The sequence below is a fragment of the Aspergillus fischeri genome, genomic scaffold (genome assembly GCF_000149645.3).
Source record: "Aspergillus fischeri NRRL 181 1099437636247 genomic scaffold, whole genome shotgun sequence".
Lineage (NCBI taxonomy): Eukaryota > Fungi > Ascomycota > Eurotiomycetes > Eurotiales > Aspergillaceae > Aspergillus > Aspergillus fischeri.
Genome location: NW_001509772.1, coordinates 2,604,985 through 2,618,942, shown reverse-complemented (window position 1 = coordinate 2,618,942; position 13,958 = coordinate 2,604,985). Strand labels below are relative to the sequence as shown.

Genomic DNA, 13,958 nt, shown 5'->3' with positions numbered 1-13,958 from the left:
ATCTGGTGGGATTGCCAAAATCTTATTTGCGTCCACATGCATAGAACGGACCCTATAAGCACATAGTGGGCCACATGCAGTCTTGGCAGGGTGTCATGGCCTTAAGCCGTTTAACAGTGACTCGTGATGACCATTCCTGTGGTACTGTAAAGCTCAAGTCTCTGAAAATCTGGGGAGAAGGTATCTCGATAATCGTCTGATCGATCCATAGTGGATAAAGTGATCCGACACCATGCTTACGGATACTCCTATTGGTTGTATTTTGAGACTAAAGAATCCTCTGATTCACACTGACCACTAGGAACAATTCAATTTTGAAACCCCGCAAATGCCCAGAGTCGGTTGATATTACCATATTTAGCCGGAAGTGAAGCATGAGAACCAGAGGCGCCTCGACCCCTCGACCCCTCGACCTTTCTCAACCTTTGAAGAGGACCAAGAATGTGTTCCGCAGAATGCAGTCTGATGGGATATCACCCAATGGAAAATTGCCAAACCTGGCATCAACTGAGAGACACACACTGAAACAGTCGGTACCTTTTGCAGTACTTTTCCGGTGGGATGTCCAGGGACTTGTGACCAAGATGAGATATAAAGATGTTGTTCTCAAGCTTTAGGCTGCCCTTCAATCGACCTCGAACCTCGAAGTCGCCATCAAAGCTAGCCAAGTGACCCTTAACGTCCTGTTACTCTTCCACCATGGCTTCACAAAATGTCGAGATCCCTCATCTCCGCTCTATCGAGGGTGGAAAGCAGCTGATCGTCAACGGTCGCCCATTTCTGATATTGGGTGCAGAGCTGCAAAACTCGTCGCTTACCTCGGCCGAGCACATGGACACAGTCTGGCCGAATCTGGTAGAGTCTCATGTCAACACTGTGCTAGGATGCGTCACTTGGGAGATGATTGAGCCCGTAGAAGGCCAATTCGATTTTCAGGAGTTAAACAAGATCATAGTGGAAGCGCGAAAACACGGAATTCATCTTGTATTACTGTGGTTCGGTTCCTACAAAAACGGTAGCCTTCCACCACCATTCGATACCAATTACTCATGCCCTGCAGTTCGATGAACGCGCTAATAATCGCCTACAGGAATCTCAACGTACGCTCCCGCGTGGGTCAAGACGAACCCCAAGCGCTTCCCCCGGATGAAATTGCGAAAGGCAGGAGGTGTCCTACAGACCACCGAGATCCTGTCAATATTTCATGAGGAAGCTCAGAAGTGCGACGCCAGGGCCTTTAAGCAGTTGATGCGCCATCTGAAGGAATTTGACCAAAATCACTCAACCGTCATCATGGTCCAGGTCGAGAACGAAACTGGCTTACTGGGTGACTCTCGCGACGGCTCCGCTGCGGCAGAGGAGCGATTCTCCAAACCAGTTCCCGATGATCTCCTCAACTTCCTTGCCAATGACTGGGACTCTCTTCACCAAGACCTCAAACACAACTTGGTTCGCTTCAAAGCCCTGACCAACCGTCAAGGGTCGTGGGCGGAAGTGTTTGGCAAAGGGCCACACACCGACGAGCTCTTCATGGCCTACCACTACGCCTTATACGTCAACCAGGTCGCCGCAGCAGGCCGAGAAGAGTATGGTCTTCCGTTGTATGCAAACGCGTGGCAAAACTATGCTGGAGAAGACAGTGATAATGACTTCCCGGTTATCGTTGGTGGCGGCGGCATGCCAGGCGACTATCCTTCCGGTGGCTGCACAACAAACGTCCTGGACATCTGGCAGCGTTTTGCGCCATCTGTGGACTTTTTCACTCCCGATATCTATCTGAATGATTATGAAAGCTGCTGCTCCAAGTACTGCCATCGCGGCCAGCCCTTGTTCATTCCCGAACAACGCCGAGACGAGTATGGGGCCCGCCGCAGCTGGACCGCAATTGGCTCGTACCGGGCCCTTGGTGTCTCTCCGTTTGCTCTCGATACGCTGGAGCCCGAACAAAATCCATACATAAAGCATTATGCCCTACTAGAATCGGTTTCCCAGATAGTGCTGGAGGCACAGCAACGCCCTGGATCGTCGGTGGGATTCTTCTTCGACAAGCTGGCGGCCGACGGCTCCGATCCCTCCAAACCGGTCGCACGGCAATACGGGAGTTATGAGATAACCATCGAGCGCGCTTTCGTCCTTGGCAAGCCAGGCCCGGGCTGTGGCATGGTCATTCATCGTGGAAAAGGCAAATTCCTCTTGATCGGGTGGGGGTTTCAGGTCCGCGCAACCTCTTTGTCTCCGACCGCTGCGTATACAGGGATCCTCCGATTCGAAGAGAAGGTCGTGGTGAACCAGGAGACAGGGGAGCTCCGGACTCGGCGCGTGCTCAATGGAGACGAAACACGTAGCGGCCAGTTCGCCATCATGCCCAACGAAGACCCGGACTACGGTGGATTCCCTATCGCGATCACCATTCCTGCGAAGACAATGATTGCGGAATTGGAGTTTTACGCGTTGGACGAAAGCGAAGTTTGATAGGATTGTCAATGATATCCTTACTATCAGGTAGATATAGAAATGCTATTTGAATGTTCTCATTTCTCTTCCTCAATGTCCAACGTGGCAACATCCAATCCCCTCTCTACCCCATCAACCGTTCCAGTAGCCACTGCTTTTATCTGGCCACGAGCATGCTCCGTCCACTTGATCGGGCCCGGAGGCAACGTCCCATTGAACGGAGGGGACCAGCGTAAAGTTTGACGAGTAACGGGACACAAGTCCGGCAGCATCCCGTGGGTAAACTCGAATGCGCCCCCAAACTGGACGGGAATATCGTCATGATGGATGTACTTGTTGAGGGTGCCATAGACATCCGCTGAGCCCAACATGACAATCTTCTCTGCAGTCACCGGGTCGATAAACTTCTTCATCATACTCCAGATCTTGGCGAAGTACGACGGAGGATTGCAGAGCTGTACGCAAGTCAGTCAGAAGGCTCATGGTCCAATGTCTTTCTCACTTACGAATACCCGATCGATTGTTTCTGGATAGCAAGTGGCTAAGATCCAGCTAACATCCTGCGAAAAATCCCGGAGATTCCAGGCCTGGCGCAGACAGATAGAGGATCCATCGACCAGATAGATCGCCTTTGTCACCGGCTCCGATGGCAGCGGTCGGTCTCGCAATGCGGAGCACAGTGGAAAGACAAACCGAGTCAGATAATCGAAATGCGCTAGAGCTCGCTGCTCCATGTCTGGTGAACTGCTCTGGCCAGACAGCTGTCGTGTCTGACGCCAGTGCGTAATCGCCTTTTCGTCCAGATGGACTGTTTCAATCATTACGATGGGCGATCCCTGGTTGTCTCGACGACCCGTCCAGTGCGGATACTATGTGGTAGGCCGTCAGTTGAGACATAGGAGCAGAACTACGGATTTTCCTACCAGTTTGCGAGTGTTTTCAAAATCGTCAACACTGATCCGGTCATATACCCGGAGCGCATCCTTCTCTCGGCGGAACTGGGTTGCTTCTTCAAACTGGCCGAGGGCGCTCGGGAGGTCCATTCGTCTGGCCTGCAGAAAGCGCCTGCTTGGTTCGATCTAATTCCCTCCATGATCCAGCGATTGAGCAGTCACTTACCGCAGAGTTGTCTTGTCGGCGACCCCATCCAGGCGATCGCCCTCTTTCACATCGTCGCAGCCCTGCAATAGACCCTTCTCGACACACAGCCGGGAGAACTGGGCAAATGTTGCTGTCTCGTGCGCAGCCATTTCGATGGTAATTTTATTTTGATACGATTGACCAAGGTTGACTGCTGGAGGATGAGTCCATTAATAATTAATCACAGCTGCAAGGAGGTGGCTGATTGGGCAGGCTCCGAATGCGTCTAGGATGGCTCTTTGTGTAACATCGATCAGATCATGCCGGATCGGGAAGAGTATCTGCACATATATCATGCTCCCAGGCCCTTGATAATAACGTTTCAACAGTCATTTGAAGATCCAGAGCCATCCAGCATACCATGGCCAGCATTTGACTTGATCAAGTGACAGAAACCTGTCCTTGCTCTGCACATTCGTAGAATCAATCATTTTCTGTCAATATGGAGCTACACATCATTATCGACACAACCGAGGGATTCCAAGTATCAATGGCAACTGCATTCTGAATGACATCAATACGGCGATGGGCTGGCCTTTCAGGATACATCTGTGCTGATACCGGATCTATGGCCCGACCAAAAGGACGAGGTTCTTGCCACGAACTGGTGGAGCCTCGTGGATCGCCATGCGACGATCACCACCACGGGGATGGACCCAACTACATACGCATAACATCATCCCCCTGTAAATGCCCGTTCGTTGGCGCAGATCTGCATCATCGGGGTCTCCGTTTCCAAGATCTGGGACCTGAGATGAACTCTCCGATCTTGGTACTCTGCCGGTTTCAATCACCCACTGAGAATCAGATTCTATGATCAAACCACTCAACTCCTACCCAGTTCTCAGCACTGTAGTATGTCGTAAAACAGGCTTGAGACTTGAGAAGGGCACTTGATGTCAGTGCAAAGCCGACGTGTTGTAGAAGAAATATATAGCAGCAAACTCCACGGGTGATGCTAGCCATATGCTCACAAGCACGTCTTTCACTTGATAAACGGCCAAGATGGAGCGACAGCAAGATCTTACTTCCAGCGATCAAACATCCTATCTCGTACCGCGCTCGTCGCCAGACATTGAAGGGTTTTGTAAGGGGTATCCTCTGCGGCGACATAGGTTCGAACACGAATCCAACAAAGGGGCACTGCAATGCCGCGCTGATTGGAACGAGTTTATCAGTCCCATTGAACGATGGGGCTGCTGCAACCCATGGGAAGGTAACTTTGCTGCCGTGGTACTTCCCTTTTGCAAGCCGGAGAGATTGGCGATCATCTCCTATATCTTCGAATGTATGGCCCTACCCGAAGGATGATCATGGGTTAATACTGACGGGCAGCAGATGCCTTCATGTATGATAATGTAGTAGAGTCAGCAGCCAGGTCGACGGTATGTACGCCTTTGCTGACTGCATGCGGATATTGACAATACCATAGTTGAACATCAACGCAGATAACATCGGTCTGGATGAGACAGAATACCGGACGGTGCGCTCGACCCTTGGAACCAAACAGATTCAATCCAAGATGATCATGGAGTTGCTGTCAATCGATAAGCTCTGCGCGGAGGTCGTCATTGACGCTTGGAAGACCATGATCTCCACGACTGCCATGCTGGACAAGACCCGTCCATTTTCGAGTCTGGAAGAGTACGTCGACTATCGCATTATTGATACTGGAGCACCGTGAGTGATATCCTCTGGCACTGCGAAGCACTATAGAATCCTGACTCGTTCACAGATTCGTGGATACATTGATGCGATTTGGTATGGGCATCCGTCTTACCCCAGAAGAGGAGACGCGTCTTGCACCGATTGTAAAGCCCTGCTATGCGGCCCTGGGGTTGGCAAACGACTACTTCTCCTTTGATGTCGAGTGGCAGGAGTTTCAGTCGGGGTCCTCGGGCAAGCGCACCATGACGAATCTTGTCTGGTTGTTCATGCAATGGGATCAGGTGGATGTTCAAGAGGCCAAGAGGCGCGTCCGAGAAGTGACAAACCGATATGAAGACGAGTACAGGCAACGTGTGGAGGCGTTCTTGGCCAAGGAGGGGAGAGGCAACGACAAACTCAAGACATATCTCAACGCTCTCGGACATCAAATCCCGGGAAATGTCGCGTGGAGTCTGCGATGTCCCCGATATCACCCTGAGCTGTGTGACGACGCAAGTACCTTACTAGAGGGAGACCGAAAGGAATCCAAGCGGGAAGAGAAGGATCAAGAGACACCCCATGATATAGCAGCTGAGGATAGTGCTCGACGCCCTAGCGACTCGGATGTCAGTGGTTCGGTTAGATCCTCGATTTGGTCCTTCTCGAACAGGTCATCCATATCATCAGCTCCCTCTGATGACGGCGAACCGTGGTCTCCCGAGCAGGTCAAGCTGGGCGATGAGGTGCGTATCCATTCACTATATGATTTCATTCAGTTCCTTTCCATTAGTCTTGATGTTTCATGTAGAAGATCACTGACATGTACCAGCATTTACTGGCACCTGCAGAGTACATCAGCTCGCTGCCTTCCAAAGGTGTCCGAGAAGCGTTCGTCGATGCTCTCAATGTCTGGCTAATGCTTCCCGACCGCACTGTCACCCAGCTGAAAAGCATCGCTCAGACCTTACACAACGCTTCATTAATGTAAGTTTGGCGCAAGCGCCGGGAGTACGATGAGACTGAACGTGATGGCAGGTTGGATGATATCGAGGACTCGTCGCCCCTACGTCGTGGACGACCAGCCACGCACACGGTTTTCGTAGTTGGCCAGACGATCAACTCTGCCAATTTCCTGCTCATTCAGGCCGCTGATCAAGTTCGACGATTGGATGACTCACAATGCATGGACATTTTCATGGAAGAAATGCGGCTCCTTTTCCGCGGCCAGAGCTTTGATCTGTATTGGACGCGACAGGGGGAGTGTCCCTCAGAGGAGGAGTATTTGGCAATGATACGGAACAGTAAGTAGACGAGCCTCTTGCCTATTTGGTGGGGCTCGGACTTATTGTATTCATTGGCAGAAACCGGAGGTCTGTTCCGATTGATCGCCCGGTTGATGGCACAAAAGGCCCCATTCCAGAATCACAGGTATGCACCCTTAGCCTCTTTCATGTGATGGATAGATTTCTAAGCCCGATATCCTGCAGTCTGCATACGTCACTTGAGTCCATGGCTGGTCAGCTTGGCGAATATTTTCAAATCCGAGACGACTATAAGAACCTGACCGAGGAGGTACGTACATTCTTTTGCTGTCGATTTGAGCCGAGAGAGACTGACTTTTGCTGTATAGTATACTGGTCAGAAAGGCTTCTGCGAAGACCTTGATGAAGGAAAATTCTCGTTCCCCTTGATCCATGCTCTGTCTTCACGGCCCAAAAACCTCCAGTTGCGAGGAATCCTGCAACAATCTCGGATAACTGGAGGGCTGGATATCTCCTTGAAAGAGTGTGCACTTCATCATATCCGCGATGCTGGTAGTATGGAGTACACGGAAAAGACGATGTCAGCTCTGATGGATCGGATCGACGATTCTCTCAGGTCACTGGAAAGACAGAATGGAAGTCCTAATTGGATTCTGAGACTTTTGTTGCAAAGATTGAAGGTCTGATGATCCGGTATCATTAGTGCAGTGACCCATCTCATGTATCATATTCATATAAAGAATTTCATGCAGACTTATAGAAGTTGCAGGTCATACCAAGACAGAAGGAAATTTATATTCGTGACATCTACTGTACAGAGGCAATACAAAGGAATATTGTCAAGTGAATGGAAGCGGACATCACCTCTCCTGTAGATCATCCGTTGTGACCGGGCAGACATGTATGCTCCTCTGTCACCGTCCATGTCCGAGTCTCACGGATAATGCCTGTCTGGCTTGACTGACTCTCATTATCATGGTCATCTTCTGGACCATTCACATTCGATGTCACGACAGTTTTGGTTGTTGCCAAAGGAATATTATCGAGTTCATGGGTGGACTCATTGCCGGTGCGTCTTCGATCGGTGGAGAGGTAGTACCTGCTGCGGGCCGATTTATGATGGCTGGAAAGCGTGTAGCGAGTCATGCCGTCGAGTCTCATGCCGGTTGACTGGAGTTGCTTGAGGAAGGGGATAAACTGCGGTGCGCTGGCCGTCACGATGCTCAGGCACTGCACCAACTGGGAGGTAACAGTGACCAACCAGGTCTCGGAGGTGGCATCAGATGAGTCAATGGTGCTGTGGATGAAATAGACTTGAGCCATCAATGCTCCAGGGACACTGATCCATCAGTCTGGCTCGCTTCTGGTTCGAAAAAGAAACACTTACATGACGCGAAACAGAAAGACCGCGATGATATTGGCTTTCCTCTTCCAGGTTGTCTGTACAATGGCGATCACCTGGACAGCCTGCGCAATTATTGCCACGTCGGTGAAGATGTTCGAAACCCCGAGGTAGATGAAGAATGCTTTCTATGCTAGATTTAGCCATTGCACAATCTGTGTACCAGCCTGGGTCTCCTACTCGGTCGTAGCAACTACCATGCAGATAGTCCCATTGATGTGGATGACACTCGAACGCGGATGCAAAGACCGCCGATATTGCCCAGACTGCGATGATGATCTGCAGAGCGAGAAACACCATCCGGTTCCGAGAATTTGGTGTCAGGTGTTGGACAAAGCAGAGAAAGGCGAGCTGAGAGAAGCCGATGGCGAGAATGTAAAAGAAGGTAGCGACGTATTGCGACTGGGAGCCAGGGATATGAATTACTAGCACGGCTTGCAATCTGATACACTGAGACATACCTTCATGATACTATCAACTTTTGAGTCGTCCAGCGATGTCAAATGGTCTCCATAACCATTCTTGACGGCCATTGAAACGGCCACTGATTGAGCGATTGACATGAGCTACACCAGTCAGACTCTGGAACAACGTATCTCTGCGCTTTTACCCACCAGGGCAAGGAGTATGTAGTAATCATCCAGAAAGAGACTGCCAAACTTCCACCATTTGGTCCCGAGTCTTGCCAGCGAGCCCAGGACGGAAGTCACCATCAAGAACAAGGTCATGACGATGACCGCTGGCGCCTCACTATCCGGGGAATACCTGGTCATGATGGCGGGGTGACCAGCAGGCTGAATGGGAGGTCATGAACATGAACCTAGGACATGACGGAGAGCATATCTGTCCAAAAGGCGCAGAAAAGAGACAGACTTGACCGTCAGGCTGAAGTTAAGGAGTGCAGGGCGCGTATAAGACCGAGACCATGGCCAGGGAACCTCGTGCACCCCCCACGCAGAAGGATTTCCGGGCTGCATCTTCCGAACAGGGGCAGTCAGCCATTTTAGATTACTGTCCGCGGCACAAAAGGTATTCATCATTCTGTGCGGTGGGATTCATATCATTTTACGGGCCAGGCTTCGACTGGCATGTGGTGACTGGTGGTCCCTGTGCATATGGAGCTGTGATGGGATCTCTGGCCTAGGGTTCATTTGTCCTGTGAAAGTCCCGAATTCGTCTCGATCAAATGAGTAATGTCGCAGATCGACATTAACTTAAGAATAGGACTCGCGTTATTGATTGACTGGGTGGATTTGCTCAAAGAAACGAGCTGCCTGATGTGAAACCTGGTGCTGCGCAATAAGATGAAGTGGATTCTGCATCAATTGCCTGATCCTTCAGTCCAAAATGGTCTAGCATGGCGAGAGAAGCGACGAATAAACGCAGAGATATGGACTCGGGATATCAAGTAGACGATATCAGTTGACATGACTGCACCAGTAGAGTGCGATGAAGATTACGCCACTGGATTGCTGCAGTTGTCGAGGAACCGTACTGCACCATGCCTAATCAATTCCGATCTAGTCTGTCTTATATCCTAGACAGGGTTACACCAGCAGAATAAGGCCCGAGGCCTGTGCCGTGTTGTTTCTGAGACAGGCGCTGATCCTGGCGTCCCGCTAAAGCTCGGCTGGGCCTGACCGGATCAACAGGCTTCTCTTCCGGGCCCACGTCTAATGGCCTAGTCACGTTGAAAGAGGTTATATTCGGTGGTTGTCTCCATTCTCCGTACGTAGTTACATAAAATAGATGGTGGATCGGTGGAATCGTAATTAAGGTGCCGAGGATCAACGGGAAGTGGGATATTCCACCACAGAAACACCCTTGATCGCCATGGACCAGCACACCGTCCTCCACAGGATTATTGCGTAGAGAATTGTGCTGTCTACACTTTTGGCCCCGAATATTAACGGACTTTGGACCTTCTTATCTCGGAATTATTCAATTACCAAGAAACAGGGATATATATGCAGACTCCTGTCTATCCATGGCTAGACGTCACCACTAAAGACGCCCCTTGCAAGGATACGATGCCACTTCAGCAGTTGGCATTGGCAGTGATATTGTCCGCACGAAATGGTCAAATTGTTTTTAATTTAGGAGGATAAGTCTAACTCCAATCGAGACGTTTCTCCGATTCCGTTTGATGTCCGTAGACTGTATCTATCATCCCCATCCCTGCGGCGCCAAGCAGTGGCGTATCGAAACATCTGCAGGGAAGTGACAAATGAATGCAACGATACGCAGACACGTTGCGCATCATTAATTCTCTCAGTCGCAAGTCAGAAGTACCAGAGAGGGGAGGTCACTCAGGGGTTACACTTGTACAGGAGAGAGTAGTCTACACACAGGTTGCCTCCCACAAGGGTCGTGAAGCAGATCGGCTGGTACCGACCAAGCGCATTCCATTCCATCCTCGGTAACTATCGCACACGTAGCATTGTTTCATTCTTTTGTTTCGGATCTGGGACTGGCAAGCCGCTAATTTATAACCGAATTGCATGGTGGATGCGGTGCCTTGGACTGGACTTGGACCGGCAATACATTAGTGAATAACATCCATGCAATTCATTAACTCACTACTCTACGACCTGCTCAAAACAGTAGAATTACATTCGTCGCTTCATCTAGCAGGAACTAGCCGAAGTGGCCAAGTCAAGTCCCTGAGCGACCAGACCGGACTCTGATTTTTCATTCCCCCCGCCGTCTCCTTCCTTTATATGGTACCTCGTCTGGGGAATCGAGTTTTGCATTCTCAGATACAATCTTTCTCTATTATCTCAAGCTCCTCGTGAGAGTCAGTCAATCTCCTGTGAAATGTTGACGCACGAGATGAAGACTCTGGAGCCGTCGAGTCCTCAAGAGCTCGGCGGCTCACTCTCCAGCAAAGACATTGATGAAATCCACCTGGCTCGTCTGGGAAAAAGACCTGTTTTGAAGGTGAGTCGATCTGATTCTCGATCGGTCACACAAAATTTGTGACTCGTCACTGACGCGCAACCGTTGCAGCGCAATTTTGGAATGCTTTCCATGCTTGGCTTCAGCTGTACGATTCTAGTGACCTGGGAAGGATTTACAGTGTATGCATCCATCTGATAAGCAATCCCGAGGGATCTTGCTAATACACTCTCGACAGGCTGTTCCTCCAGCCGCTAACCAAGTACGCTCCCCTGTCGATCTAATTGCCTCTAACGCTGACAATGAACGACAGTGGTGGTCCAGCTGGAGCTGTTTATGGTTTCCTCTTTGTCTGGGCAGGCACTGCCTGCATCTTTGTCGTCCTCTCTGAACTGGCATCCATGTATGTTTGTTCAGATGATGTATCTCATACCGAACGCGGTTGCTGACGACCACTTAGGGCTCCGACATCCGGTGGACAATACCATTGGATCTCCATGTTGGCCCCGCGATCGACTGTGAAATTCCTCAGTTACATGTCTGGATGGCTCACCGTCATTGGATGGCAGGCCACCTTTGCCACAGCGTGCTACCTCTGCGGTACTATGGTCCAAGGTGTCGCCGTCCTCACGCGTCCCAACTACCATTCCCAATCATGGCATCCTACCTTGTACTTCTGGGCCATCGTCGCCTTCGCCGTCAGTATCAACGTGGTCGGTCGCAATGTCCTTCCCAAGTTTGAGGGACTTATTCTTGTGGTTCACATTCTCGGCTTCTTCGCCATCCTCATCCCGCTCGTCTCGTTGGCGGACATTGGCTCCGCCAAGGACGTCTTCACCGAGTTTATCAATCAAGGTGGCTGGCCGACCCAGGGGCTGTCGTTCTTTGTTGGCTTGATCGGCTCTGTGTTTGCCTTTGTGGGAGGTGATGCCGCAGTGCACGTAAGTCTACCACTCATCTCTCATGAAAAGCCAGCTCCTCATATCTGTAGATGTCGGAGGAGATCCAAAATGCTCCCGTGGTGGTACCTCGCTCTATCCTCCTTAGCGTGCTGATCAACGGTATGTTGGGATTTGGCATGCTCCTCGCTCTTCTCTTCTGCTTGGGAGACATCAATGAAGCCCTCGAGTCTCCCACGGGATACCCTTTCATGCACATCTTCTACAAGGGAACTGGCTCCCTCGGAGGTGCGGCCGCCATGGTCTCCATCGTCATTGTCGTCTGTATCTGTTCGGCCACCGGCATGATGGCTGCGACTTCTCGTCAGTTTTGGTCATTCTCGCGCGATCGTGGTGTTCCCGGTTGGAGACTATGGAGTCGGGTGCGTTATCCTTCTTTATCGAGCCATCACTCGCGCTAATATGCTCGTCTAGGTCTCTCCGACTACCGCTATTCCCGTGTGGTCTGTGGCAGTCACCACCGTTGTGTCGGTCCTGTTGGCGTTGATCCCCATTGGATCAGCTGTCGCCTTCAATGACCTCTGTGCCATGTCCATTACCGGCTTGTTCCTCTCCTACATCATGGTAGCCGTCCTTCTCCTCTGGAGACGTATGACTGGTGCCATCTCGCTGACTGCTGGCGCTGACGAAACCGTGAACACAATCGGAGCCAGACTAGTCTGGGGTCCCTTCCGCGTTCCTGGTATCTGGGGAATTATGATCAATGTCTTTGCTATTATCTACTGTCTCATTGCTATCTTCTTCAGCATGTGGCCCACCTTCAGCGAAGTGACAGTGCAGACGATGAACTTCAGCTCGGTGGGTACCGTCAGTGTGATTCTCCTGAGCGTCATCTACTATGTCCTCCGCGCGCGTCATGTTTATGAAGGCCCAGTTGTTGAGACAGTCCCTCGGTAGACAGATTCGGGATGGGGCTATCGAAAGCACTGCATTCGTTCCGCCGTGATTCTGTACAGATTTAAAGAGCTATGTAACTTAAACGAGGCGCATCTATAATATTTATTTGACACATTCCAATTCACTTGCCTCCTAGGCCTGGTCCGTCTCATCGAGCCGTGCCAATGGCGTCTCTCCCTCAACATATTTGCCTAAAACAGGACGCCACATCACTCTCTCATCGATGGGCAGGAAAGTCTCCTCGCAGCGTGTCCATTCCTTTTGCTCCTCATCGGACAACCTGCGCGTTGGAATAGGCTTCACGCTATTGGAGACAACCTCTCGAAAGCCATACTTCTTGTAAACGGGCGCTCCAAACTCCGAGGCGTCCAGCCACGCTTCCAAGCCCAGTGCGTCGGCCTTCTCCACGCCCCATCTCATGAAGAGATGGCTGAGGCCCTTTCCGCGATACTCGGGGAGGGCAAACGCAATGTGTAGAACTAGAGGTGTATCATTAGAGTCTCCCATATACCCGGATTAACTGGCAAACTTACAAGCATGGGGCCGTCTAGCCATGCTCTCCCGCGGATGCTCAAACTGCCTGACTGCCTGCGTCGCCCACTCCCTCGTCACTCCCTCGGGGAACCAGTCCGCCACGGTCGGGCCCTCCCGTTTCGCGAAGGGGTTCTCGGGGTAAAAGTACCATTTGGCGGCGGCGGCGATCTTGTTGGCTTCTGTATCCACGACTTTGATCCAGGTTACATGCGGCTGCTCTTTGTGGTACTCTTCCAGTTGAGCGTTGACGCACGCCTTTAGACTGCCTTCGCGATCATTGTTGTGGATGGGAAAGAATAAACGAACGATGCCCTGGTAGGGATTCTCAAAGGCGTCCCAGAGCGCCCGGTACAGCTCGGGGAAGTCGTCGTCACTGACGACCTCTACGCGGAATTTGTGCTGCATGGTGATGTCGCTGTAAATATACAATCAGAAGTTTAACAGATGAGAGATGTAAAGTCACATAATTGGCTTATGTATGGCTTCAAGGTTACATCTGACAGTAAATTATTGTCTATCACGCCATACCGGAATAGTCTATCTAGTAATATTACGCTATTAATATGTCTTACCCTGGCTTGAGTCATGTTCACATGTGGCATACGTGGTCTTTTGCAGATGCCCCAGTCTAGTCAGAACGGCACAATGACATGGGTATATGCATACCAGCAGATGATTGGTTCGACTAATGCGCATGTCTCAAGGAGGAAATCAATCATCTAAGCATCCCGCATCAGAAACAGAATCCATTAAGCGATTCCGTTA

At 50.8% G+C, this 13,958-nt stretch overlaps 6 protein-coding genes across 6 annotated transcripts; 3 read left to right on the top strand and 3 right to left on the bottom strand.

Moving 5' to 3' along the window:
- Window positions 1–699: 699 nt before the first annotated feature.
- NFIA_041490 (putative beta-galactosidase) lies at window positions 700–2,472 on the top strand (the record flags this gene model as incomplete). Its single annotated transcript, XM_001266467.1, has 2 exons — window positions 700–1,015; window positions 1,091–2,472. The coding sequence occupies 2 exons, from the start codon at window positions 700–702 to the stop codon at window positions 2,470–2,472; spliced, it is 1,698 nt and encodes a 565-aa protein (XP_001266468.1).
- Window positions 2,473–2,531: 59 nt separating this feature from the next.
- Window positions 2,532–3,704, bottom strand: NFIA_041480 (CRAL-TRIO domain-containing protein; the record flags this gene model as incomplete). The annotated part of the gene is made up of 4 exons (XM_001266466.1): window positions 2,532–2,909; window positions 2,961–3,323; window positions 3,378–3,519; window positions 3,574–3,704. 4 exons carry the CDS (start codon window positions 3,702–3,704, stop codon window positions 2,532–2,534), a joined length of 1,014 nt encoding a protein of 337 aa, XP_001266467.1.
- Window positions 3,705–4,599: 895 nt separating this feature from the next.
- On the top strand, window positions 4,600–7,189 carry NFIA_041470 (bifunctional terpene synthase/polyprenyl synthetase family protein; the record flags this gene model as incomplete). Its single annotated transcript, XM_001266465.1, has 9 exons — window positions 4,600–4,882; window positions 4,933–4,979; window positions 5,027–5,274; window positions 5,330–5,984; window positions 6,050–6,225; window positions 6,277–6,542; window positions 6,603–6,669; window positions 6,729–6,813; window positions 6,872–7,189. The coding sequence occupies 9 exons, from the start codon at window positions 4,600–4,602 to the stop codon at window positions 7,187–7,189; spliced, it is 2,145 nt and encodes a 714-aa protein (XP_001266466.1).
- Window positions 7,190–7,379: 190 nt separating this feature from the next.
- NFIA_041460 (uncharacterized protein) lies at window positions 7,380–8,438 on the bottom strand (the record flags this gene model as incomplete). The annotated part of the gene is made up of 4 exons (XM_001266464.1): window positions 7,380–7,800; window positions 7,891–8,033; window positions 8,086–8,307; window positions 8,367–8,438. The coding sequence occupies 4 exons, from the start codon at window positions 8,436–8,438 to the stop codon at window positions 7,380–7,382; spliced, it is 858 nt and encodes a 285-aa protein (XP_001266465.1).
- A 2,284-nt stretch (window positions 8,439–10,722) lies between these two features.
- NFIA_041450 (putative GABA permease) lies at window positions 10,723–12,659 on the top strand (the record flags this gene model as incomplete). The annotated part of the gene is made up of 7 exons (XM_001266463.1): window positions 10,723–10,845; window positions 10,915–10,985; window positions 11,042–11,065; window positions 11,117–11,206; window positions 11,264–11,744; window positions 11,795–12,124; window positions 12,177–12,659. The coding sequence occupies 7 exons, from the start codon at window positions 10,723–10,725 to the stop codon at window positions 12,657–12,659; spliced, it is 1,602 nt and encodes a 533-aa protein (XP_001266464.1).
- A 132-nt stretch (window positions 12,660–12,791) lies between these two features.
- On the bottom strand, window positions 12,792–13,598 carry NFIA_041440 (putative GNAT family acetyltransferase; the record flags this gene model as incomplete). Its single annotated transcript, XM_001266462.1, has 2 exons — window positions 12,792–13,138; window positions 13,193–13,598. The coding sequence occupies 2 exons, from the start codon at window positions 13,596–13,598 to the stop codon at window positions 12,792–12,794; spliced, it is 753 nt and encodes a 250-aa protein (XP_001266463.1).
- Between the last annotated feature and the right edge of the window lie 360 nt (window positions 13,599–13,958).